Below are 23,531 nucleotides of genomic sequence, written 5' to 3'. Positions count from 1 at the left end.
GTTCCCAACAGAAGAAAACTGCTATTTGTGAAGTAGAATTAAGATCTCTGTCTCTTGAATTCAACTCCTTATTTCAAGCCTGGACTCACTCATCCCAGTTCCATCCAACTGGCATTACCTCCTCTGTGTATCTGTGGCGTTGAGCAGGACAGCATGGACAACATACAGTGACTGCGTTACAAAGCATCCAAGGCAAGCGATTTGTAAACTTGTGGTGACTTTAAAGTTAGAAACCAGTCCTCCTGGATCTAAACTCCTATCGTGCCCTACACAATAACCATAACCAAACTTTTCAATGGGTTGCTCAGTCTTTGTGGTGGTTACGGAGGTCGCTGCACTCCTTTATCTGCAGTTAAGCTCCATGCTTTCTGATCCCAGTTTTCCTTCAGTTACGTTAGAAACACTAACGGTGACTTCTGTAGCTTTTCTTCTAACTAAACAGCAGTGGATGACAGTAGAGGTGTGTTTACAGGGAGCTCCACAGTTTATTTCCTTATCCTGCTGCTGTCTGACAACATGCTCATCTTGCCTTGTCTTGGCTTGAGTTGGTCCATCTCGGGAAGAACAAATGTACTGAAGCATCCCCGTGGCCTTTGTCAAGGAGCAGTGGGTTCGGGGCTTCACCATTTACCTACAGGCCCCTCGGTTCTTTCTTTGTAGAAGCAGCAGGTTATTTTACTGACAATCACGTTACAGATACTTCTCTGGACTCTGTGGGTTAGCCTTCAGTAGGATTTCTGTGTTAAATCTGGTCAGACCAGTGGTGCAATTGAAAGGGAAATAGCAAACGCTGAAAACCTCATTGCTTTAAGACTGTGGTAACCTCTGAAATGGACGAGGCAGTCTTAAAAACCTGGCAGTTATGCTGCCCGTGTCCCCTAGCCTAAAGAGATGTGAAGAAAACAAACAGAACGACTTCTAAATTGCCATGGTGATAGGTGCATGCCTGTCTTGTAATGTGGATTTAGACTTAGGAGAATAAAACCTATTTGTCTTCACTCCTCCAGAACTCCTCCTGTAGTCTTGGTGCAATTAACTTTTTCATTTGGGATCCAGATAGCACCAGCCAAGTAGACAATAAAGCAGGTTTCTTACTGGCGTTGGCTACAAAATGTTATTTAAAAAAAATAAATAAATCCCTGCGGTGGGGAGGGGAACAGGAAATGTTGGCTGATGATATTATTAGTTTGTTGTAAAGGAGGGGTGAGTAGTACATAATCTCCTGTGACAGCTAAGACAGCTGTACAGAGCTTGTTGTATGGTTTCATGACATCCCTTCAAAATAATATTCACTATAATTCACTCGCGATTGAAAGGTGGTTTTGTTACTCATGCTTTTGCTTACCTCGCTGCTTCAGACAGCTGCAGTTCCAGCAAAATAATCGTCGTGAGCACAATGCTGCTGATGATTATTGCCATCAGGGAGCAAGGGGCTACCTTCCTTTTGGAGAAGATGGAGAAAATTGATTTGGCTGTTTCCCTTACTGAAGGGGGTTGGGTGGGGGAGGAACCCTTCTAAGCATTTTGCAGTTGAATTTTTTGTGTTTTACGGTTTTTTGTTGTTTTGAAACGTGTTGTCTGTCTGTGGTCAGGCTCCCTGCAGTCAGAGCGAAGCATCACAACGCAACAGATCTTGTCATGCAGTGGTCGCAGCAATGATTTGCACCTTATTTTGGAAGAAATGGGAATCTGAGGTAGCTGTTCTTGTGTCAGGTAGTTTTGCTTATCTGTCCACGGGCAGGCCTTCAGGGCTTAGATCCGTGTTTAGGTAAGTGAAGCAAACTCTCATCTCCTCCTAACCAAATGTAGTTTGATCTTGGGTAAACTTTCCCAGTGAGTCTTTCATGTTGGCCAAGGCACCTCCTCTCAGGCTGCTTCAAAGTATGGCAGGAACAGGGAGTGGATTTATGACTTAATGGGAACGTGATTTTCATAGATGCTAGCGCGTTGTTCTTCCCTTAGCTGATTACGGAATACCAGGAAAATTAGCTGCAGGAGGTAATTGGGGCACTTCTTTCTCTGTGAAGGCAGCTGCATGCACTACCTGCACGCTGAAATTTTGGTGTTTACCCTACACCTTGCATTAAAGGGTGAGAAGGATCCATCTTGCCCTCTGGTGAAATCAGGTACCTTGAAATAACTGGAAATGGTAATGGCTTAACAAAGGTGAACGAAGGCAAATTCTCAGTCAAGCTGAGAAACCCAGCGTGGTTTTGGAGCTTTGTGCATGGGAATAATACGGTGTTCTTCTGGGTGAATGGCACGGGACTGGTGAGGAGTTGGAGGGGACAGAATAAAGGCTGGTGTGTGCGGTTTGGTTGGGGATTTTAATACCTCTTACAAAGGCTTTTGTGGGGCTCCTCAGTCAAATTTTAGCGAGTGATGGCTCTGTTTCGCCATGGCACTTGGTGCTGTGGTGAGAGCTCTGCCTGTCAGCGTTGGCTGGGTCTGAGCAGGGCACTGACTGGGGAGGTGACTGCCACCTCGTAGGGTGTGCTGTGGCTGCTGTCCCCTGGCGTGGTGTGCCAGAGGGAAGGGTGTCAGGGTCAGGGGGTGCTACCGGTAGCCGTGAGCTTAAAAAGAAAAGGTGGCAGTTGCAGCAGAGGGAGACCATCATGCCTAACTAATTTTTCTGAATGGAGCCACAGCCCCGTGTTTCAGTTCTGATTCAGATGGCGAAAAGCGTTACTCTCAATGAAGCATCTCACGAAATGTTTCTTGCTCAGCCTGCGCCCTGGCACTGCTCCTAGCACGGGTGCTCGGGGCGTGTTCGCAGGAGCAGCGGCTTCCAGAAACTGCAGCACGATGGAGGAGGCAGAGGTAGTGCTGGCTCAGTGATGGCAACTCGAGTGACAGCTCTTCTGGTTACTCCCCTTTGCATTTACCAGAATGATGTTTAATATATATAATAAATACATGCGTATGTACATAAGCTTCTTTATTTTACTTGGCTTCTTCATGATCTTTGTCTTCTCTGTTTTTACACCGTGCTTTTCTGCGGTGTAAATGCACAGCCCCAAATCCAGCTCCATTTCCTGTCTCCTTTCTAAGTCTCTTCGAGCAGCCTTTTCTTGCCCTTGTGAAACAGATTTTAGCAGAAGCCATTTGGTGTGGAGCAGCACACAGAGTGCTCTAACAAAGAAATCAGTGAATAGCCTCCATTTCTACCAAGTCTGGCACTACCTTTTGGCAAATGCACCTCAATCTCCTTTGCATCTGTGAGTAAAAGGCACTTGGAGGAGGGGGGAGAACATTTCTGGTTTTTATGGTGTCACACAGGGTATGGAGTTGTCATGTTGCCTTTTTTTTTTCCCCTAACCATTTTCCCCGAAGCATGCATTAGGGGTGAATGTTTATGTAAAGTCTAGTGTTCCCTAGCGTTTTATTTTCAGGCCTTACGTAGATGAAATGCTTGTGGTCACTGTCGCTGGTTCACCACATGAAGGAAGCCTAATAGCACGGGCGCTGTGTTGTCAGCGTGAGGAGCTTGTCCAGGAAACTTTTGAAATTCTGTCGTACTTAAAGCAAACAAGCATTTCTAGCAACATTTTGTTGTTGTTGTTTATTACGTCGCTGTAGCAATGTGTGGCATGTGCACTCCTCCTCCTGCCCTTGGTCTCCAATGTATATATAGCGTGCGTTCAGGGAGCTCAGGCATGCAGCAGGGAGCCAGCAATCCGTTTGCTTTGACTTTCTCCTGCCTGCAATCTCACAAGGCAAGAATTGTTTCCATGCAATTTCTGGAGCCTGCTGCATGCATGTGTTGTTGGTTTTAAGACAGATATTCTCCCCGCCTCGCAAGGATCCTGGAGAAATGAGAATCCTTTTCCCAGAAGGACTTCAGATGTACTCACACACAGTTACATCATGTTTTATACAATAGGAGAGGTTTATATGGCCTGGGACTGCAGGTTGGACCTGTCTGGAGCAGGTTATCGAGGACAGCTCTGCACTTCCGCAATCGAGGCAGGCTGCCTCCTGCCTGCAGGTGACCGAGAGCTTTTTGTGGACCGTTAATTCATTGCTCTGTAATCAGCTGGGAATTTCTGAGGTGCTTAAAAGAGTTGCATCTTAGACACCTTTGGAAATAGCAGTTGTCTTCGTTATGCTTTATATGCTGAGTCTAAATTTCAGATTGATCTTTTTCTCATGATGGACACATTAAGCCGTGGTGGTAATTGCTGTGCATCTTTGATAGGAACCATGCAACATGGATCAAATAGTCTAATTCAGCTTAAATAACGTTAATTATATACAGTAATCTTAGTGAACGCGTGCTCAGTTCTGCTTGGGCTGCCTGTCTTGTCCAGCTTATCTTCTGGGGAAGTACAATTCTCATAGGCTTAAATCCTGCACTAATGTGCCTCGGTTTCTAAATAGCACTACCTGATACAATTTGCATTTATCCTTCTTGCTAGGAAAGAGGTTAATTAAGGGAACAATTAGAAAAGCTCATTAAAACTGCATCCAGCTTTAGTGTAATGAAAAGCGAGCTGGCTGTGACATGGTTCATGGTGAGGCTGTCCCGAGTTCCCGGTGACACGGCTCCCCGGTGTCAGTGCGTGTCGGCTGACCTGGGGCAGTGTCTCTGGGCTGCACCGAGGCTGTCCCTGCTGGTATTTCTGCGGTTGTTGGAACAGGGACTGCAACAATAACGCTAATCCCAGGCACCTTCCCCCTGAGGGAGGGGAGGAGTTGTGCAGGAATCTGTGCTCTGCGTTTTGCACTGCGCTTCCATTTCTTGTGTCCCCGGTTTTTACAGCACTGAAAGCATGCAGGCACTTTGGACTAGCTGCCCCCACTCTGCCAGGCAGCAGGAACTAGCACAGCCCAAGCTTCAGAAGCCTTCTGAAACCATGCCCACCCTCCCAGATTTCCACCCTCTGCTTTTTGTGGGACTGGTTCTTACAAAAGGGCCACGTACGTGCTGGCTAGCGAGATGTTAAAGCTAGCTGCACGGCCTGGGTTCTGCTCCAGTGGGCCGGGAGGGCTGTCTTTCTAAAAATGAAATCCCAGCAGCCAACAAATTGTTTGCCTGTGGAGCCAGCCCAGCCCAGCCCAGCCTCCCCGTTTCTCTCCCTTGTTCCAGTGCGGGTAAATCACGTGGCTGAACCCGATAGCTCCGGGGAGGGCTCCCAAGGAGACGCAGTGCGAGACAGGCCTCTTAGGCACACGGCTGCTGGGTCGCCTTAAACTTCACAGTTAGCTTGATTTAGGATTTAGGAAAACCAAAAGTTGGCTTTGTGAAGATTGTCCTTGCTCCTGGACTGCTGGCACCAGCCTGGGTGCAGTTAGCACCTTCTTATCTAACGTTACAGCATCAGGAAATAAAATGGAGTTGAGGAGCTGGATGCATGACCTGGAGGCAGCGACAGGAGGAGATGCTGGTCTCATATTATTGGGTTCCTCTGAAAAGCAAAATGTGGTGGTGGTGGGACTGGGCTCCTTGCTGCTGTGCACCATGGTGCGGGGCTGGCCTCGGCCGTGCTGCAGAGCTGCTGCAGGGCAGCCAGACCTGTTGGGATCACACTGAGCACTGTTAAACGAGGTCTGGACTGTCCTGGGCTCGGTTAGAAGGGCTCGGTAAGCATGGCCAGGCTGCATGGGCAGCAGTGGTGTTCTTATTTAATGCAGTAACTAGCACAGGACCTCTGAAGGGAATGAAAAGCTGCACAAGCTCCTGCTGTACGTAGCAGCACCACGGCGATTCCGTGCTGCCGGATGCTGAGCCAGCTCTCTCGAGATGAGAAGGGAGATGAGGAGGAGCTTCCCATGCCAGAATGATAATTTTGCTCTTTTCACAGCAGGTTTCTGAACGTTACCTTACAGTAGAACTAAATTGTGAGACACCAAGAGCAGGAAAGTATGTTTTTAGAGCAGCAACAAAACGTTTCCCTGTATTTCTCTCACTAGCAGAGGTGAGACGAGGCAGTCACAAACGCTGATTTACTTGCCTACCACCTGGCTCTGTTACCTACAGGATTCAATAATACCCTGGTTAAAGGGATTATGTTCAGCCGTGCTCATGGTGCTAGAACAACGCTGCCCACGTCCCCTCATTTCCTTCTATAGGCGAGGTGCTGGAAGCCAGCACAATCGCTGTGCTCTGCTGGCCTTTCCCACGGTGAAACCTGGTTTTTATTTCCTGCTTCTTTAACCTTAGTATCAGTGAAATGATCCCTGGAAAGCTTGTATTGATTGCACATTATTGTCTAATTAAAGCGCAATAAGTAGAACTGCAGAACACTCGCTTTTACAGCCCCGTGCCTATTGTAGACACTATAAATTAGAAAGCTTTCTGTTCAAATACAGAAAATGTCAGTGCTTATTTCCTTTTGAATTTCACAGCATCTCTTGAAGGCTACACATGTAGATGTGTGATCATTTGCTTTTTCTAAGTAACAATTGGAAAGAAATGTTTTTATAAAAGAAATGAAACCCTGTAGACTTGTAGCTGCCCTGTTCTGACCCTCTTAGCTATAAGCCACGCCGTCCAAAGGAGCCACTTGTAAATAAAGGTATTTTTTTTTAATAGGAAACCTGCTAGATTATCTTTTAGTGTCATGTGCAGAGATATAAATGGGTATTAGTTTTACAGTGTGTAGAGGCCGGTCTCTAAATGGTGCTGTCTGGTCTTCCTGGGGGCTGTTTGGGCTGTCTGGTCTTTATGGCTTTTTTTGTTGAGTGTTACTCGTGGCCTGATACTTTCTAGTAACTCGTACCTTCCTGAGTTATGTGCAAGGAGCCAATAAAAGATAAATTCTAGACCTTGATAAAGCAGGAACCCAACGGTTTGTCTTTGTAGTTCTATGTCACGCTTAGTCGTTGATGGAATACATGGCCTTGGGGAAATCATTTAGCCTACCCAAGCCTTCAGCTTGCATCTGAAATCCCTGTGATGTATATGCAGTGATTTGTGAATGATGAACAATTCCTGCCTAGGAGTCTGGGCAGAAAGATGCTGTAGTGGGTGGTGGATTTTTATGCTGTTAATTTATTAATGATTCAATAGTTACATATAAAAACATTCAAACTGTTTAGCATCATGTGTGACAGTGACTTTCCCTTTCTTTCCCGTACAGGTGTACTTTTCGATTCCCTAGCACGGTTATAAAGATCCAGTTCACATCTTTATACCATAAAGAGGAAGTAAAAGAAGAAGCCTCATCGCCTCCCCTTCGGCCACTTTACCCTCAAATATCGCCTCTGAAGATCCACATCCCGGAGCCGGATCTCCGGAGCGTGGTCAGTCCCCTCCCGTCCCCCACAGGCACTATCAGGTAAGATGTTACCCATCCCCTGCCACCCTCCTGAGGTTCTTCTCATCTTTCTGTGTGTATTCTGGAAACTCCATCTCTGTTCTGACACCGGCCTTTATCAGCCTTGTGTTCTTTATCTGCTATACTTGATGCATGAAATGCCCCATTAAAAATAACCTGTGAAATATCTGATGTTCAGAATGATGGAGCACAGTCTAAAATTTTGTTGCCTAAATGCAGGGCTCAGGGTTTTTGTTTAAGAGCTCTAAAGGGCGGGGGCTGGCCTCAGCATGGAGCTGTTTATCTTTGGCAGAGGAATTAGAGAGATCTGTCAAGACCCACCTATATACGCGGAGAAAAGAAAGCAGGCAAATATTGTTAGGACGGCCTATTTTATTTTTATCTCAATAACATTCTGTTGTTGCTGGGTGGTGCCGGTGCTATCTGGAGCTAGGGACGAGGGTGGCCACTGGCATGTGGTTTCCTGGGAATAGAAGGAAACGGGGAGGATGCTGACCATGCACCGAGGGGCTGTAGCGATTTGAATGGGCGTCTGTGCGAGTATCCTGTTTTGTAAGCTATCCGATTCAAGAATGTGCAGTACACATAACCTGAACATCAAGTTACTGTCTCGACTGTTTTCTCTCCTTTCTCAGCAAAGACCTGATGTTACAGCTTTGCACTGATCTCTTTTAACATTGAAGCTGTTACTTAAAGTATAATAAAGTAGTAGTAATTAGTTAATAAAGTAATAAGCAGTAGCTGATGGTATAGGATGATGTATTACAGCTTTAAAAAGTGCAGACCCCAGAATAACGAGAGTGTACCTGGTAACAGTAATAGCTGCTGGTTTGTTTTCTTGTCCATAGATTTGTAAAATGTTGTAATAAACAAACACATTCTGTCAGTTAGTGCTAATTTGGTGAGTAGTATTCAAATCGACATGGCTGAGAATGACTTCAGGGTCACAGTGGAGCCCGTTTGGTTTTGCATAGGGCTGGAGGCCCTTGCTTGTTTGGGTTTTTCCCCCCTCTTGCAGAGCTGCACAGATGTGCAGTGCAGATATTCTAGAAAGAGGGGGCTGGAGGGAGCTGTGGTTTCAGCCCTCTGTTCAGGCACTGCTTTTAGTTTATATTTAACCTTCTCTTTTTAGATGAAGCTTGTTGCTGGGAGGGGAGGGGGATGGTTTCTTTGCCAACATATGGTATTTAGTTTCCATTCAGTCATCCTGTGCAGAGCAGCGCAGTGTGGTTTGTGTTACTAACGGAGGCTGTATCTTTTGACTCTGGCATATGCCTGCAACTGATATTTGACTCCCCGAGAATGTTTCTTTTGCATAAGGAGAAAGTGGAAATAGTGGTGTTGAATTGTGCTCGGCCCCTAACGGGGTGTTTACTAAAGATGATTAATGAGTGCATCCGTTTGTCTCGAGCAGAAGCGAACCCAGCAGAGTCTTCAGAAAACCTCAAAAGACATCTGAGGTTTCACTTGCCAAATCCCTTTCGTTTCTGAGTTCCTCTTCCAGAGGAGGGGCTGACACGTTTGTAAACATCCCTGCTCAGCCCCTTCAACCTCCCTCTCTGCCTCCGTGGGGTCTCACAGCTCTTGCCTCCTGCGGGGCTGTGATCTGGGACACGATTTGGGTGTTTTGCTCTGAGAAGGGGAATGTTGCCCTTCGGGAGCGTGTTGATGTGCACTCTGGCTATCTTTTTTGGTGTCTTTCTATCAGCACTCGAGGCTAACACGGTGTCCTCAGCCCCTTCCCCAGAGCAGGGCTGCAGGGGGCTCAGGCTGGGACCCTCACCCCATTCCCCAGCTGCCTCGGGAGGCGTTTTCACAGGCTCTGCTCTCCTCCTCCTCCCTCTCCCCCTTTCCAGTATTTACTTTCCTAATTTGGTTCGTTTGCCTCGCTCCTCCCTGATTGGCCCATGGAAAATTAGTGCACTTTGGAAATCCTTGGCCGGGTGAAATTTCCTTTTTGGAAAGCGGCTCCCGGCCTCCTCTTCCTGCCTCCACCCCACAGCAGGCCGCAGGCCGGGGCCTTACCTGCACTCCTGCGCCCAGACACCCCTTGGTCCCACAACCATTCCTGCCCCCAGCCCTGCTCTGCCTCCCCGTTCCCATTGCAGCTCGCTTCCCTGCAGGTTCCCCCCCCCCGCAAGCTGCTGGGTTTCTTTCCAGCCTATTTATTTTCCCTCCACGAAGTGCACCGCCTAGAGAAGGAATGAGCTTTAGTTAAACAAAAGCAAACCTGCCACCCTCAGCAGCTTTGCAAAGCAAGATTCCTGCTTGTTCCCAGGGAGAAGCGTTTCTACTGTTTTCTTAGCTAGGTGTTTTATCTCCAGGAGGGGCTGTTTTGCAGATGTTTTCAGTGCTGTTGTACGGCTTTAAGGGAAAATGTTGGCTGGCAGCATGCTTTGTGAGGCTTACACACAGGCAATAACTTATTTCTTCCTGCTTTGAGTTCAAAAATCCTTTAAAAAAAAATATCAGGCTTCCACAGTCTGAAACAAAAAGGCTGCTGTGGTTGCAGGAAACTAGTAGAAGCAGCCTGTCCATATTGAACGTCATAAGAAAGGGCAGAGTATCGCCTGGATTCAAGCAGAAATCTCTTTTCAGTAGACTCAGGGCACTGCAAAGCTGTCTGAAAGCCATGTGCAGTTTGGCTAAATTCAGCTCTGCCCATTGGGAGACATCTGATGCTCACAATCAATCTCAGGAGTTAGGGGACTGGCTTTCAGTATGTGGCTTTAGGGTTCTCCACTTGCATCTGGAGCATCCTCTTTTGGTGAGGATGAGTTCTTCACCTGTGTTGCCAACCCCGTTAACTTTGCCTGGTTTTGCTGTAAATCCATAATACCTACGTGGATGTACCTCCATGTGTGTTGTAATCCAGTCTTCAGAGCAGCTTGTGCTTGGATTACAAACAGATCCACAGAGGCAAGGTATGATGCTGGAGCGAAAAGATGCTGAGTTCGAGTTCAGATTTATAGTGTTTAGTTACGTTTTTTTTTTTTTTATATATAATCTTCCAGTTGGTGTTAGTGACCCCGTAGTGGTAGCTTAACTCTGAAGTAGAGCTTACACTCTGAAGTTGCCTCCGAAGCAGCAGCATCTCTCTAAAGTACTGCCCTTCAGGTTTATTGGTTTGTTTCTTTGCGGTATTTCTAAAAACTAATTTCTCTGCATGTTCTTCCCTATTCTAAACAGTAGTAATGTTCTCACTCATAAAATAAATGCTACAGTAAAGCAATTCAGAGTGCTGCACTGTGGAGTCAGTATCAATGTTCACATTTTCCAGCAGTTACTTCTGACTTATCTGTGTACCAGAATGACTGTGGGTTTGAACACTGTCTTGTACTTTTTCACTGAAAGGGGATGGATATGTAGCTCACGTATGCAGACTTTATCAGTAAATAAAAATAAAAATTTTTGACATACAGGAGGAAGAGCCCTTAGAGCCCTGTGAGAACCTCATGGGAAGTACCTGGTGAGGGTCAGTGCTAATAGTCAAAGTAGTCCATGTTTGTGTGGGGGCCTAAACTTACATTTTAGAGTATTTTTAGCAATTAATGTGCCTGCCCATGTTCAGTCATTGCTAGAATAGTCAATACCTAGTTTGCAGTGAAATTAATTAGATGAATAAATGAAAGATCAGCTGACATCCTTCTTCACTTTTGTTTTATAGTTTTGATTAGCAAAACAGAAGACGTGAGCTGAACTCTTATGGTTCCAGAAGCTATAAATTTTTCAACCTTATTTGCTTCCCTGCCCCCCTACACACACACTCACTTTATTTTCACGAGGCCAAATGAGCTCAGTAACATGCTGCATGCCCTGATTGTGGGTTATTCAGAGGCCTGCATTTCAGGAACTGCAGTTATGTTGGTTAAGTCACCAATGTGTTTTGTGGCCTTTTACAGGTCATTTAAATTCATTGGTTGTTTTTTATGCATGTAGAGCGTAATAACTACTTTCCAAGACTGTGTAGTAGATAAATTATGGATTGGGCTTTTATTCTGTAAAGCATCATGGAAGTGTAAGTTGGCAGGGGGTGGTGTGTATGTATGTATTCTTACGAGCCGTGTTATATTAGATGTGTAAGTGCTAGATATGCTTTGCTTCAGACTTGGCTTGCTAACGAGGGCGTGCTTTTTTCTAGGCTCTAGGACAGCCTTACAACACCATTTCAGAATTCTTGGGTCTTAAAATGAACTTGCATGTTTCTTGAAAGGTATGCAATGGGAGTTTGAGTGAACCCTGACTTCAGTGGTTGCATGCACTCAGTGGGACAGGATGCATAAATATTGCATGTTCCAATTCATTCAGGCTTTCCTTCTTCCTATAACACTGTTAGCCACTTAACTGAAAAGCCAGTGAAGAGCTCGAAGGCAGGATTTTTGCAGGCTCTTTTGCATTGTCTTGGTTATCCATTACTTCCTGCATTCGGGCAGAATATACAGCCCTGGTAACTCCCACAATCGGACAGAATGGTGATTGTTCTTAATCGCCCTTGTCTCCAAACCACAAGCCAAGTAGTGCGATGCACATACATCCCATCAGAACTGCAGCGATCTATACCGGGCTCGGGAGTTCCTACGCATGTTTATGTCAGATAATGGGCCATGTGCTAGTGGAGAAGCGCCAAGCCATGTGCTGGAGGAAGGGTTGCAGAAGTCACCAGCTACACGAGCACTTCCTCTTCCCTTCACTTCCCCTGATCAGCGCTGGTGTAAAACGCTCGCTGAATCCACAGCCAGAGTGAGCTCACTTCCTTTCTAAGAGGGGAACTGCTGGAGTGGAGACAAGTAAAAACAATTTGAACTTTTGTGGATAGCTAACTTTCTCTCGCTGTGGCTTGTTCAACAGCTTTGCGTTTTTTTTTCAGCATTAAGCAGGCAGAGTAGCTCTCATGTTTCCCTTTTCACATCAAAATCCAGCGTGGTTTGGCAATCTCGCCACTTGTGATTGTTTCTGAAACCTGTCTGAAACGTGCAACGTGCAAGGGCTTGCCTTTCTTTCTTTGAGTTATGTTTTTGGGGCTAGGCTGGGGAAGGAGACAGTGGCAGAGGATTCGCACCCATTACTTCTGATTGGTGTATCGTGGAAATGCTTGTTTCGCAAGCTGAAGTGCTGTACTTTGACCTGGTTCTTGCTTGTTGCACATGGAGAGGAAAAAAAAAGTCCCTATATCTTTCAGTATACCATGTGAAGGCACTTGGAGTACAGGAGTAGTCTGAGATTTGTGGCATTTCTCTAATACAGTCCTTGTGTGCAGGGAAGCATACCTCCAGTTAGAAAAGATCCTGTTAAGAAACAAGGATCCTCCCTTTGTACTGAATTGGGACTTTAAAAAAAAAAAAAAAAAAAAAAAAAAGCCTGCTCAGACAGGAATCTTTGTATTGGCAGTGTTGCCAAGGTGGTTTCTTATCACTGCTGTGTCTTTGTACCTGCCTCAGAAATGTGCATTTAGGCATTTTTCAAAGGCACTGCTCATGTGAATACCGTATCCCAAACCACAAGAGTTTTTTTTTTATATTCTTTGCAGCAATGCAGGTTCCAAGTCAGGTGAACAATTTTATGTGGAATCCCAGGTAATCTTTCCTCTTTGCCATTAGGGAGGGAAAGTGCTTTATCCATACACCTGGCTTAAATTAAGCTTCCATGGCTTGAGCCCTACAGATATCTTTCTTGCAGAAAAGAATGGAATTAAGTAACGGCAGTTTTCCTGCATTCCCCTACTGCCTGTCCTTCTGGGGAAATTGGCACTGGAATTTGGGAGTGTTCCTGTTCCCAGCTTGCTCACAGACTTGTAATATGACCGTAAATAAATCATTTAAGCACTTGTTGCTCCCCCGCCCCAAGTCTGTAAAATGTGGTTAGGTGGAGAGAGTCTGGAGATCTTTACATACGAACCACTGCGTGTGTTCAGGCAACGGATCCATCTAGCCCGGTATTCTGCCTCAGACAGGTGTCTTTGGGGTAATTTAAGAACATAGAAAATACCCAGTAATGCTAACTGGTGTTCAGTCTGCCTCCACCATTGTCATGGTTCAAGGACTGCCTTGGAGCAGTGACTTTTTAACTTTCTGTCTCATAAAACCCCTGACGATTCCCTGTCTTCCTCCTTTTCCCACAAACTTTTATAATGGCCTTTTGTGTTCACATAAACTTAACATCAGCCCTGTCTTATAGCATGTCGTTCCACAGTTTGACTACAAACATAGAAGGACTTCCTCTTGGCTTGGACCCGCTGTTAGTTTCATTTCATGTTCACCAGCACTTCACTTAGAAGAAGCCAGGAGTTGTGCGCCTTCTGTTGGCTCTGTTTTTATAGCCTGTCACCTCGCACCTCAGCTTTCTGTCTTCAACTATTTGTCTTCTGTATGGAATCCATTCCCTACCTCTGATCAGCCCAGTTATCCCAGTCAGTACCTTCTCTGAGCCTAGCTGTGGTGATTGTGATGTGATATTTATGTTTAGTTTTTAATGAAGTAAGACAGAACAGCATCCAGCATCCTGGGTGTGGATGCAGCATGCACACAGTGGTGCATCCTATTTTTGCACTCTGATTCTGCAGTTAAAACAAAGTGACTTGAAGCGTTCCAGCAGAAATGCAGTAAATTGCACATCTTCTCCAATAGTTGGTATTTAAAGATTTTCTAGTTGTTAAAAAGTGCTGTGAACTTAAGAGGCCGGATTCTCGTTGGCAGTAGTCAAAAGTAAATCACGCTATGAGATCTGTTATGTTCTTAATAGCCAGAAGTAAGCCCTGTGATTATGACATTCTGCCTGTTACACAGGTGAGTGTATTTCAGACACTGCTTTCAGCCCTCAGCTTGTTGGCCCTACAACAAGGGTTAAGTATTAAATGGAAAACACGCAGCAAAGGGCTGTTGTGATTCAGCACGTGGTCACGGTCTGGTTCTGAAGCTGAGTCTCGGCGTGATGTTTGAGGAACTGTGTCTCGGTGGCTGCCTGCAGTAAGTGCTTCAAGTCGAGATGCTGAATCCTCTTGGTGGATATTGAAGATCTCTGGGGCTTGGGGCATTAACCATGGTGTCGTGGGGTTAAGGCTGTGGCCAACTGCAGCTGGTTTGCTTACATGCTGGGTGTCTTTCAGTGGCATAAAATGCATGCTTCCTCTCCACAGCCTGCCCTCTTCCAAACAGACAAGTTTAATGCAAATTAGCTTAGATTGCTTGTAAGCTAACGAGTGTTCTCATGGACAGTTAGCATGGATCACAGCAGTACGCTCGAGTGGCTGAGGACTGGGTGAAATTGCATACCTGGCCATAGCTTTGCTCGTTAAATGTTTGTAGTCTTAAAATGGGTCACGTTATCCCTTCAAGCACTGAGGGGATGTCAATATCCAGCAAGTTGTAGTCACTATCCCCATATTTAATTGTGTTATTATAGCACAGGCAGGTGTTTGGAGGAAAAAGTCTTTGTTTCTTAGTTTTTCTTAATAAGGGGGGGAGTACATGCAGCGTCCCTGGCCAGCCCCTGCTCTGGGTGGCGAGGAGAATTCCAGGAACTCCAGGAAACTGATGTCACTGCATTGTGTTTGCTTGTTTTCTTTAAACCCCACTAGTGTTTAATTTTAACTTAACCCTCAGGAGGGTATTTTTAGTAAAACCGTTTCTTCACTCCTTCTGTCCTGTGTTTGGGGGGGAACAGATTGTGTCACCTTGTTTTTTCCCCATGTCAGCTCTCTCTCCCTTCGTCTTAAGAGCTCTCCGATGATTGACGGAGAGCTTGAGCACTCAGCAGCGTGTTACCCTGGCTCTTTGCATGGAGTGGCTAAAAGATCGTGTTGTATGTTTTGTACCAGGGTCTCTTGATCTGATGATTGATCCAGGCTGAAAGGAGGCAGGTCCACCTGGATGGACGCGCACCATCCTGGTGAAAGCCCAGTACTTCTCCCAAATCTTCAGATACTGCTGTGGCTGTCCCAAGGGGCAGCTCCTTCCTTAGGGGACTATCAGGCTCTTCAGCAGCTATCTGCTGGGAGAGACGGGCTTTTCAAAGAGTTAACAGCTCTTTAGGTTGGAGGGGATTTGTCAGCACTCTTAACAGAATCACAGCCCTGCAAGGGGAGGGGGTTTGTTTGTTTGATTGACTGCTTATTTATTTAAAGCAAGAAGTTATACTTAAAGCTCATGATCAGCTCCAACAGTTCAAATCTGAACAGTAAAAATGGGGCTACTTCATTTTCTTCCTCAAAGAATGAATCAATTCCTGTGTCTGAACTGCATGGGACGATTTTTGAAGCCATAAAGAGCGGAGGTGAGGAGGATAGAAATATAGCTCTGAAGTGTGTTTTTACTGGAAAACTGCTGTTTTCAATATCCGTGAACTTAGTTTTGGGTGCTGTTTATAGGGATTGTTTTTCATGTATTTCTGCAAATGAAGAATCAGCAAACTGTTTCATGCTCTTCCATTCCTAGTCTGTGCGTTACAATAGTTGCTCACGTGCCAAATTCTAAGATAAAAAGAATTGCCACGTTTTTGATTTGTCATTGTTTCATGTATGAAAATTACTTTAATTTGTAATTATCTACACGTTATAAGAAGTGTGTATAGGGAAAAGCTGTTGAAAAATGACAGCAGAATAATTAAATTCACACCAGCTCTGCGTGTGAGTACTAAGACATCAAGAGTGTCTTCTGTGGTGTGGTGTTACCGCTTCCAAAGTGGGCTCAAAGCGTGGAATAGCAAACTTGGATTAATTTTTCAGCACAAACAGGTCTCAGCTTTTTGAAAGACTAGGTAAGAAACACTTTTATCTCTTGCAAAGACAGATTTATGTATGGGCTCATTGAGACTATTTGCCTTACACCTCCTGAAAGCTTCACCTCCTGCCATGCTTCTGAACAGCATCACCCACTAACACAAAGGACCATCAGCGGGTGCTGGAAACGTTACCAAGCCCTGTGCAGTGGTTTGTATGGCTCACCCCATATGCCAGACGGATGAGCTGGGGTTTCCTATTGCAGGGGTTTGTTGTGGCTGGATTATTTTTGTTGCCTTTTTTTTTTTCTCACCCAGCCTCTACCTTTAATCCTGTAATTCCCTTTTAAAAGAAAACAGCCTTGGGTGGTGCTGAGCTCAGCACCACAGCCATTTGCAGAGGTGTCACAGAGGCAGGAGAAGCTGCACTTCTCAGTTGACGGGGTGGACTGCTAGGAAACGGTCATTCTTTACCCTGTCACATTGCTCGTGCACAGGAGGTGTTACCCACTGAGCAAACAAGGGTTGTCTCACCGTTTCCTCTCCTCTGTGTGTATGGGGAAGGCTGTTTGGCCAGCCACCTTAGTGAGGAAGGGACCGTGTTTTGTGTTTCCCGTGCAGCACTTTGCACAGTGTGGGTATCACTGCCTTTATTTGCATCAGGGTTAGCACTGCTGTTGGGCATTTTACTGCTAAGAGGATTTTTTATACCGGTTTTCCTGACTGCCGGTTCCAGCTGTGGGCTTCATTTTGCATCTTGTCATACAATTTGAACCGCTTGTTTTGCTGCGTTAATCTTCTGTGTATTGTTTTGCTTTCTTGCTCATTGTTTCTCAGCTCTTAGGCAGAAGACGTATGTAATCCTGGGATTTGGCTCTATGTCGTGCCACTCTGGCTTTGCACCCCTCCCTGCAGAATGGAGGAGAGATGGAAGAGGGGAACTTCAGGTCTTAAATTTCCCAGCCTCATCCCTCTCCTCCTGTCCTTTGTACCCTGCCAATCAAGGATGTGTGATCCCTAGACAAGTCTTTCTGATTAGTTCTCATCTTGTAGCACTCACTTCTGTGTGCCTGAGTGGTGCTGCAAATTACAACGACCTTTTATTTGTTTGTAGGTTTTCATCAGCTTTAGCGTGCCTTTCCTGCTCTGTAGTTGTTCCTGTAATGCCATCTCGTGGTCGTCCCAGGACTCAGATGTCTCTTCCCCACGCTAACCAAAGCTGATGAGACGAGCTGCCTTCTGTAGCAGTGACTGCAGCTCCCTTCTTAGCTGCATTTGTGTGCTTGGTGAAACAAGGCGATACCTGTCTCTAGCTATGTAGTTAGTTATTCATCCCAATTTCAGTGTATATTTGTCTAAGTCCCTTGCATAGAGAAGCTGTTCAGTGCTTTGAGACTGTTTTCTTGTGATTGTGGGAAGGGGGCGGTGGTGTCAGGATTTGTAGGAATTCCACATTATTCTCTGATTGTTTCTGATTATTTGTATTTATTTCCCATCTTTCTGTGCTTTGGATAAGCCACGAAGGCAAAAATAAATTCAGGGCATGTATGCTTCTCAGCAACTTGGGAGCTTTCCTGTACCTTAGGAAATAAGAACCATGTGTCTTGTTACTAAATAAGGTAAATTTTTTTTTTCTTTTTGTCTTTCCAGTGTTCCCAACTCTTGCCCAGCCAGTCCACGTGGTGCTGGATCCTCAGGATATCGTTTTGTTCACAACATTACCTCGGATCTGCAGCTGGCAGCGGAGTATGCTGCAAAAGCAGCATCAGAACAGCAGGCAGATGCATCTGGCGGGGACAGCCCAAAGGTTCAGAGAAACATTACTTACCCAACAGGGCTCATTGGGAGGCTTATTAAGACCTGGCAGTTTATTACCAGTACTGAATGCAGTTAAATGAGTCTAAGAATACCCTGGCCATAAGGGCGCTGTGTGCAATATCCTCCAGGGTTTTAAGACCATGCCTTCAAACCAGCTTCTTGTTTGTGGTAGATGATGAATCTGCTTTGCTTAGCTGCCCAAAATGTATTCAAGTCATTCACTAACAGGGTTAAGCAAGAATAATTTGTCTTGCTTGTTTGATAAATCAAGAACCCATAAAGAAACGGAGCATTAGAATTCAGTCTTGTTTTCTCCTTTTAATTAATGGTATTTTGCAAAACGCAGTTGAGGAAAAGGGAAACAGGAAGAAACTAGATCCTTGTCATGAGAAATCTGTAGTCAGACTTTAAAACAAACACCTGCCAAGCAAGCGTTAAATGAGGAGAGTCACAATGGAATTTAGATTAAAAAATAACTGAGTTACTATGATAAAACTTAATTTTGGTGAGCTGATCTTCAGATCAAAGTTAAAGGTCTAGGTTCAAAACCACCTGATTTGAGATTGGGTGGAGAAGCACAACACTAGATGACTTCTTTTTGTAGGTTGAATTCTCCCTTGAGACAAGAAGGGCTGTTCTTGACGGAGTAGTGTGAAGGGCTGGGAATATGAGATCTGTAAAACAAATTGAAGTTCCTAGAATGAAACGAGTCTTGCTGGAGACTGAAGGGACAGGATCAAGTTTCATGTTGGGCTTGTGGCTGGAAGAGAGCTGGTAGCATCTTGCATGAAACTTTCTGACAAAGTTTTAGTTGTAATTGGGCAGAATTCAAGGCTTTAGTTTCATGAACCCTGAAAGCACTGAATGTGCACCATGCCCTGTAACTCTTTGCTTCCAATTGCTTGTCCTTGTTCTGTCCCTTGTACTGATAGAAGCACATGTGGCAAATTCACTGGAGAATGGAAGCAGATTAAAGTTACCATTTTTGTCTGTGTTTGATAGTGGGGATGTTGGAAGGGAGAAGATAATTTAATCTGTTTTAAGTTCTGTTTGTGCACACGTTTGCCCTAAACTGGGAGGTGACAGTGTAAAGAGTGTAAAGCAGGAGTGAAAGGGATGAGGAGGACTTTTTTAATTGGGGTTGCTATGGGGTTGCATAGGAAATAACTAAACTTTTTTTTTTCCTTAGGACGAGTCCAAGCCACCCTACTCTTACGCTCAGCTAATTGTGCAGGCTATCTCTTCAGCACAGGACAGGCAATTAACACTAAGTGGGATCTATGCCCACATTACCAAGCATTACCCATATTACAGAACTGCTGACAAAGGCTGGCAGGTAAGTTTTTGATATGACAAGCTTTTAAACTACTTTGTCAGGTCTTATCTACTTTATAATACATTTATTAAAGATTTGGAGCACTGAGAATAGAGCTGCTTTGACTATTCCCAGAATTAATTTGTTTAACATAAGCTAACTAGTTTGTTTGTGGGTGATTAGTTTTTTGAAATATTTTATAGGGCAATGTAGTGTTACCATTGGGCTGTTTTCTGAAACTCTTCTAGTTCCATAGTCAGCTGTCTTTCATATTTGTTTATTTTTTTTATTTTTCCACGTCCTTCCTATGGGTAACTCCCCTGCCCAGATACTTGCCTGAATTTTGCATAATCCTGCACATTGTCTTTCTTTGGAGTAGTCTGTCCAAGCAGATGTCCAACCTAAAACTGAAATTGTATTTTGAAATCCTAATATTGCCTTAAATCATCACAGGTGTATTCTTTTCCCCATTTCTCTACTGCGTTGCCTAAGTCAGTTTCTGAGTTTTGAATCTCAGAATGGGAACTTGAGGAAACTTGAATCTGTGCCCTCCGTGTGGTATTAAAGGAAATCTGACCAGCTTCACTGGAGGGTTTGGATGTAGCTAACACATGCTAAATCAGACTAGAGTGATCACTTGAGGGCTGTTTTCAAAGTCTCAGAAATTTCAGCTCCACCTGCTTTCAGACTTTCTTGGCATCACACCTCTGAAATGGGTGTTGTCATTTGAATATAATACACCAATGCAGCTGAAGAGCCCCTTGCAACTGCTGATTTCATTGTGTTCAACTGGCAGGAGCAGTATGGCTTGGTGCACTTTGAGTACAATTGGAATAAATACATTCTGCCTCCCTGGCTTTTCCCTGCAGTTCTAATTAACTGTGGAATTCATTTCCTGCCGTAACCTGCTCAGCAGAGTTGTGCTTTGTGAACCAGTTGCTGCATCCTGCTTCAAAGATAGCTGCGTTTCAGTGGAGGGTGAAGTTGCCTCTTTTTATTTTCCCCAACACAGTGTATAGGCTTTACTTCTGAAGAGCTTGTTTAAGGCTGCTACAAAAGCTCTTCTTTTGTTTTGAAAGTGGAAGAGGAATGAGTTGGTGCATACCTGGGCTTGCTGAGCCTTTCCCCTGGCCCTACAGACAGTGCTACGCCCAGTCAGAGGTGGGCTTTTTCAATGGAGAGGCTGATTAGTCGTGTCAACACCTGGAGAGCCTTACGGTGCTAGACTAGTGCCACATAAATAATGGATTCTTCTCGGAGCTAGATGTTTGAGGGCATGTTGGCTGGCTTGCTTTATGATTACCACGAGATGCAGTGTCCTTTAGGGCATGTTTGGGCACCCCAGTGATCGTTTGCAGGTAAGCAGTTAGCACAGGCTCAGACAGCTTTTTCCGCTTGCCTAGAACAAAGCCTGTCTTGAGAGAGTTCTGATGTGGTTTGCACTGCTTTCCCCCTGCCTCAGAAAAAAGCTCTGCTTTCATTTTTTTTTCCATAGAAAAGCTACCATATTCCAAGACTCCAGATGTATTTAAGTGATTGTACAGTACCAAGTAAACACATCTTTCTGCGTGGTTAGTAGAAGCTCTGTCTCACTAATTTCCCCAGATTTTCTCTCATGTTTCTCCCATGATTGTGGAGCTCTGTGAGTTGAGTGACTTGTTTCTGTCTTCAACGCTGATTCTGGCAGTATGGATTTTATTTTTCCAAGCTGTGCAGCGAAACCCGTCCGTCTTTGTTACATGTTTCCTCATGGCAAAATAATCATCTCGTTCCTCTGCTTCCTGCAGAATTCCATTCGGCACAACCTCTCCTTGAACCGTTACTTTATTAAAGTCCCACGCTCCCAGGAGGAGCCTGGAAAGGGCTCCTTTTGGCGAATTGACCCTGCCTCTGAAGCCAAGCTAGTAGAGCAAGCATTTAGAAAACGAAGGCAAAGAGGAGTGTCCTGCTTCCGAACACCTTTTGGGCCTCTCTCCTCCAGGTAACTTCACCTTCCTCTAATCTCTGTGCCAAACTCCTTGCAAAAAAAAAAAACAAACAAAAACTTCGTCTGAAGTACAGTGAGCATGCTTCTGTTTATAGTTTTTGAGTGGTTATATAGGTTAGGTAGTCCCAAGGCATAATCTGAAAATTGTTCCGACTTCTTAAGTGTTTACAAAAAAAAGAAAAGCCAGAACCAAACTAAAAATGCATCAAATACCGTATCTGTTTTGGCATCATTTCAAAGAAATTCAAAACGTTTATCAGTGAAGTAAATGTTTTCAGATGCCAGCCTTTCATTTCAGGAAAGCTGTGTTTATATGTGGATTAGATCACAGTGGGAATACTTTTTGTGTTATTTAAAGCACTCTCCTATAGGGAACATCACATTGATCGTCAGCGTGAGCAGCGAAACACTGGGGGGGGGGGGATGTTCTGTGTAACTGCTGCAGTCAGCAGCACAACTGCAAAGAGGAGCTGCGTGCAGTGACAGCCTTCTCTGAGCCCTGTAGCTGTGGGACCAGGACTTGCCATGTACACCCCTAGCTGGAGCAGGTTCATGTAGCATTCCTCCCACACCTCGCTTCCTTTCTGTCTTTTAAAATGGGGAAAAAGCAGGAGGAGAGATTTTTTGGCTGATCAGCTTTTTTGTTTGTCACTAAAGAACTGCTGGATTCCGTACAGATTTAGTGGCCACGTGGGACAAGAGGTGGGAACCAAGTGGTTGGGTGAGGGAGGCAACAGGGGTAGGAACTGCTTTGCAAGCATATGTGAGGCCAGACCTTTCATCTACACTGTGTCTTTCTTCCTCAAACACTGACAAACATCCTTAGAGAATGCCCTGAAATTAGTTAAAAATAAAAATAAAATCTAAACATAAGGCACTTTCAATTTCTCCATGTGAGTCTTCAAATGAAACGCTAACTGTGCTCTGAAGGGTCCAGTTTCCTTCAGCAGGGATTAATGTGACTGCATGTGGTGCTAGAGGGTTTTTGGGATCGCTGTGTACTCTTCTCAGCAAGACTACTGTGGGTAATGTGGAAGAATGGCTCTCCTTCTCCCTAGAGGATCCTCTGCTGAAGATCATGCTCGGTCTCTGCTGCTGTCTTGTGTTTGAAACACATCTACACCTGCCAATTCTATGTTCTGGTGTTTCAGGAGCGCTCCTGCCTCCCCTACTCACCCTGGCCTGCTGTCCCCTCACTCTAGTGGCCTACAGACTCCAGAGTGCCTGTCACGGGAGGGCTCGCCCATTCCACATGATCACGACTTTGGGTCAAAGTTAGCCTCAGTTCCAGAGTATCGGTATTCACAGAGTGCACCTGGTGAGTAGCTCTCCTTTCACAGCAAGTGACTGTTCCGTTGCGCTGAGTGCAGTGCTGGGGACGCTGCAGGGATGCTCCTACCAGTCTGCTACAGGAGGATCTAGGGCTCTTTTTTGGCTTCTTGTTACAGACTGATCATGCCTGTGCAACTTCAGATCATTTTTCTAACTAGTCTATGTATTAAAGGGCAGGAGGTAAAGGAATGTGTGGACACACACAAGCTTGCCTTAAACTAGGTGTCTCTAAGGAACTGACAGCGGAGTAGCCTTGGTAGTGCGTAGCTCACTCATTAATTTGCCAGGCTTTTTGATAAGATCATCTTGTCTATGCAGAGCTCCGTGGTTCTGTGGCCTTGGTAATTTGTTAAGCCTTGGTAAGTACCTGCTGGTCAGCTGTACTGTAACTGGCCTGATGTATAGGGTGTTCCTGTCGAAGTGGGAAGGCAAAGCTCCTAGTGTAGAACCTCATGTTTTGGGGCATATCGTGGTGTTTGTTCACAAAAATGTGCTCAGATGGCAAGTACTTTTTTATATGAGTACATAGAAGATTGAAGGTGACATTTTTGAAGCCTTACTTTATTTTTTAACCTACCCCCACACCTTGCTGATGTTGAAGGATTGAGTACTGAAGATTTAGAAGTGTATAAGCAAAATGAGTGGAGGCCTTTTTTGCCTCTCCTATTAACGTGTGCTTCTCTTTTCTGTTTAGGATCTCCAGTCAGTGCCCAGCCAGTGATCATGGCTGTTCCTCCCCGGCCATCTACTCTGGTGGCAAAACCAGTTGCGTACATGCCCGCATCAATAGTGACTTCTCAGCAGCCTTCGTGTCACGCAATTCACGTAGTTCAGCAAGCTCCCACTGTTACAATGGTCCGAGTGGTGACCTCCTCTGCAAACTCTGCAAACGGATACATCCTCACAAATCAGGGCACAGCAGGAGGAGCTCATGAAGCTGCAGGAGCAGTGTTGGACTTAGCCGGTGACCACCGAGGTAGCTTTTCACCTCCCTTGCTACTTCGTTGATAAGTCTTGAGCTCGCTTGGAGTGGGGGGAAGTCAGACAGCTGTTTCACTCTGTGGGTGCTTAGCCCTTTATAAAAGAT

The 23,531-nt window shown here is 45.1% G+C and overlaps 1 protein-coding gene across 1 annotated transcript in view; it reads left to right on the top strand.

The window, feature by feature from the left end:
* FOXK1 (forkhead box K1) overlaps positions 1-23,531 on the top strand; it is a 55,550-nt gene that overhangs the window by 18,172 nt on the left and 13,847 nt on the right. Inside the window, exons 2-7 of the mRNA XM_084536271.1 lie at positions 7,083-7,280; positions 17,643-17,799; positions 19,000-19,146; positions 20,913-21,106; positions 22,264-22,430; positions 23,139-23,420. Coding sequence (XP_084392397.1) covers positions 7,083-7,280; positions 17,643-17,799; positions 19,000-19,146; positions 20,913-21,106; positions 22,264-22,430; positions 23,139-23,420 — 1,145 coding nt within the window. The remainder of the gene's footprint in view (positions 1-7,082; positions 7,281-17,642; positions 17,800-18,999; positions 19,147-20,912; positions 21,107-22,263; positions 22,431-23,138; positions 23,421-23,531) is intronic.

Source organism: Aythya ferina (assembly GCF_964211825.1).
Source record: "Aythya ferina genome assembly, chromosome: 15".
NCBI lineage: Eukaryota > Metazoa > Chordata > Aves > Anseriformes > Anatidae > Aythya > Aythya ferina.
The sequence above is the reverse complement of the archived record's forward strand: the minus strand, read 5'-3'. Positions and strand labels throughout refer to the sequence as shown.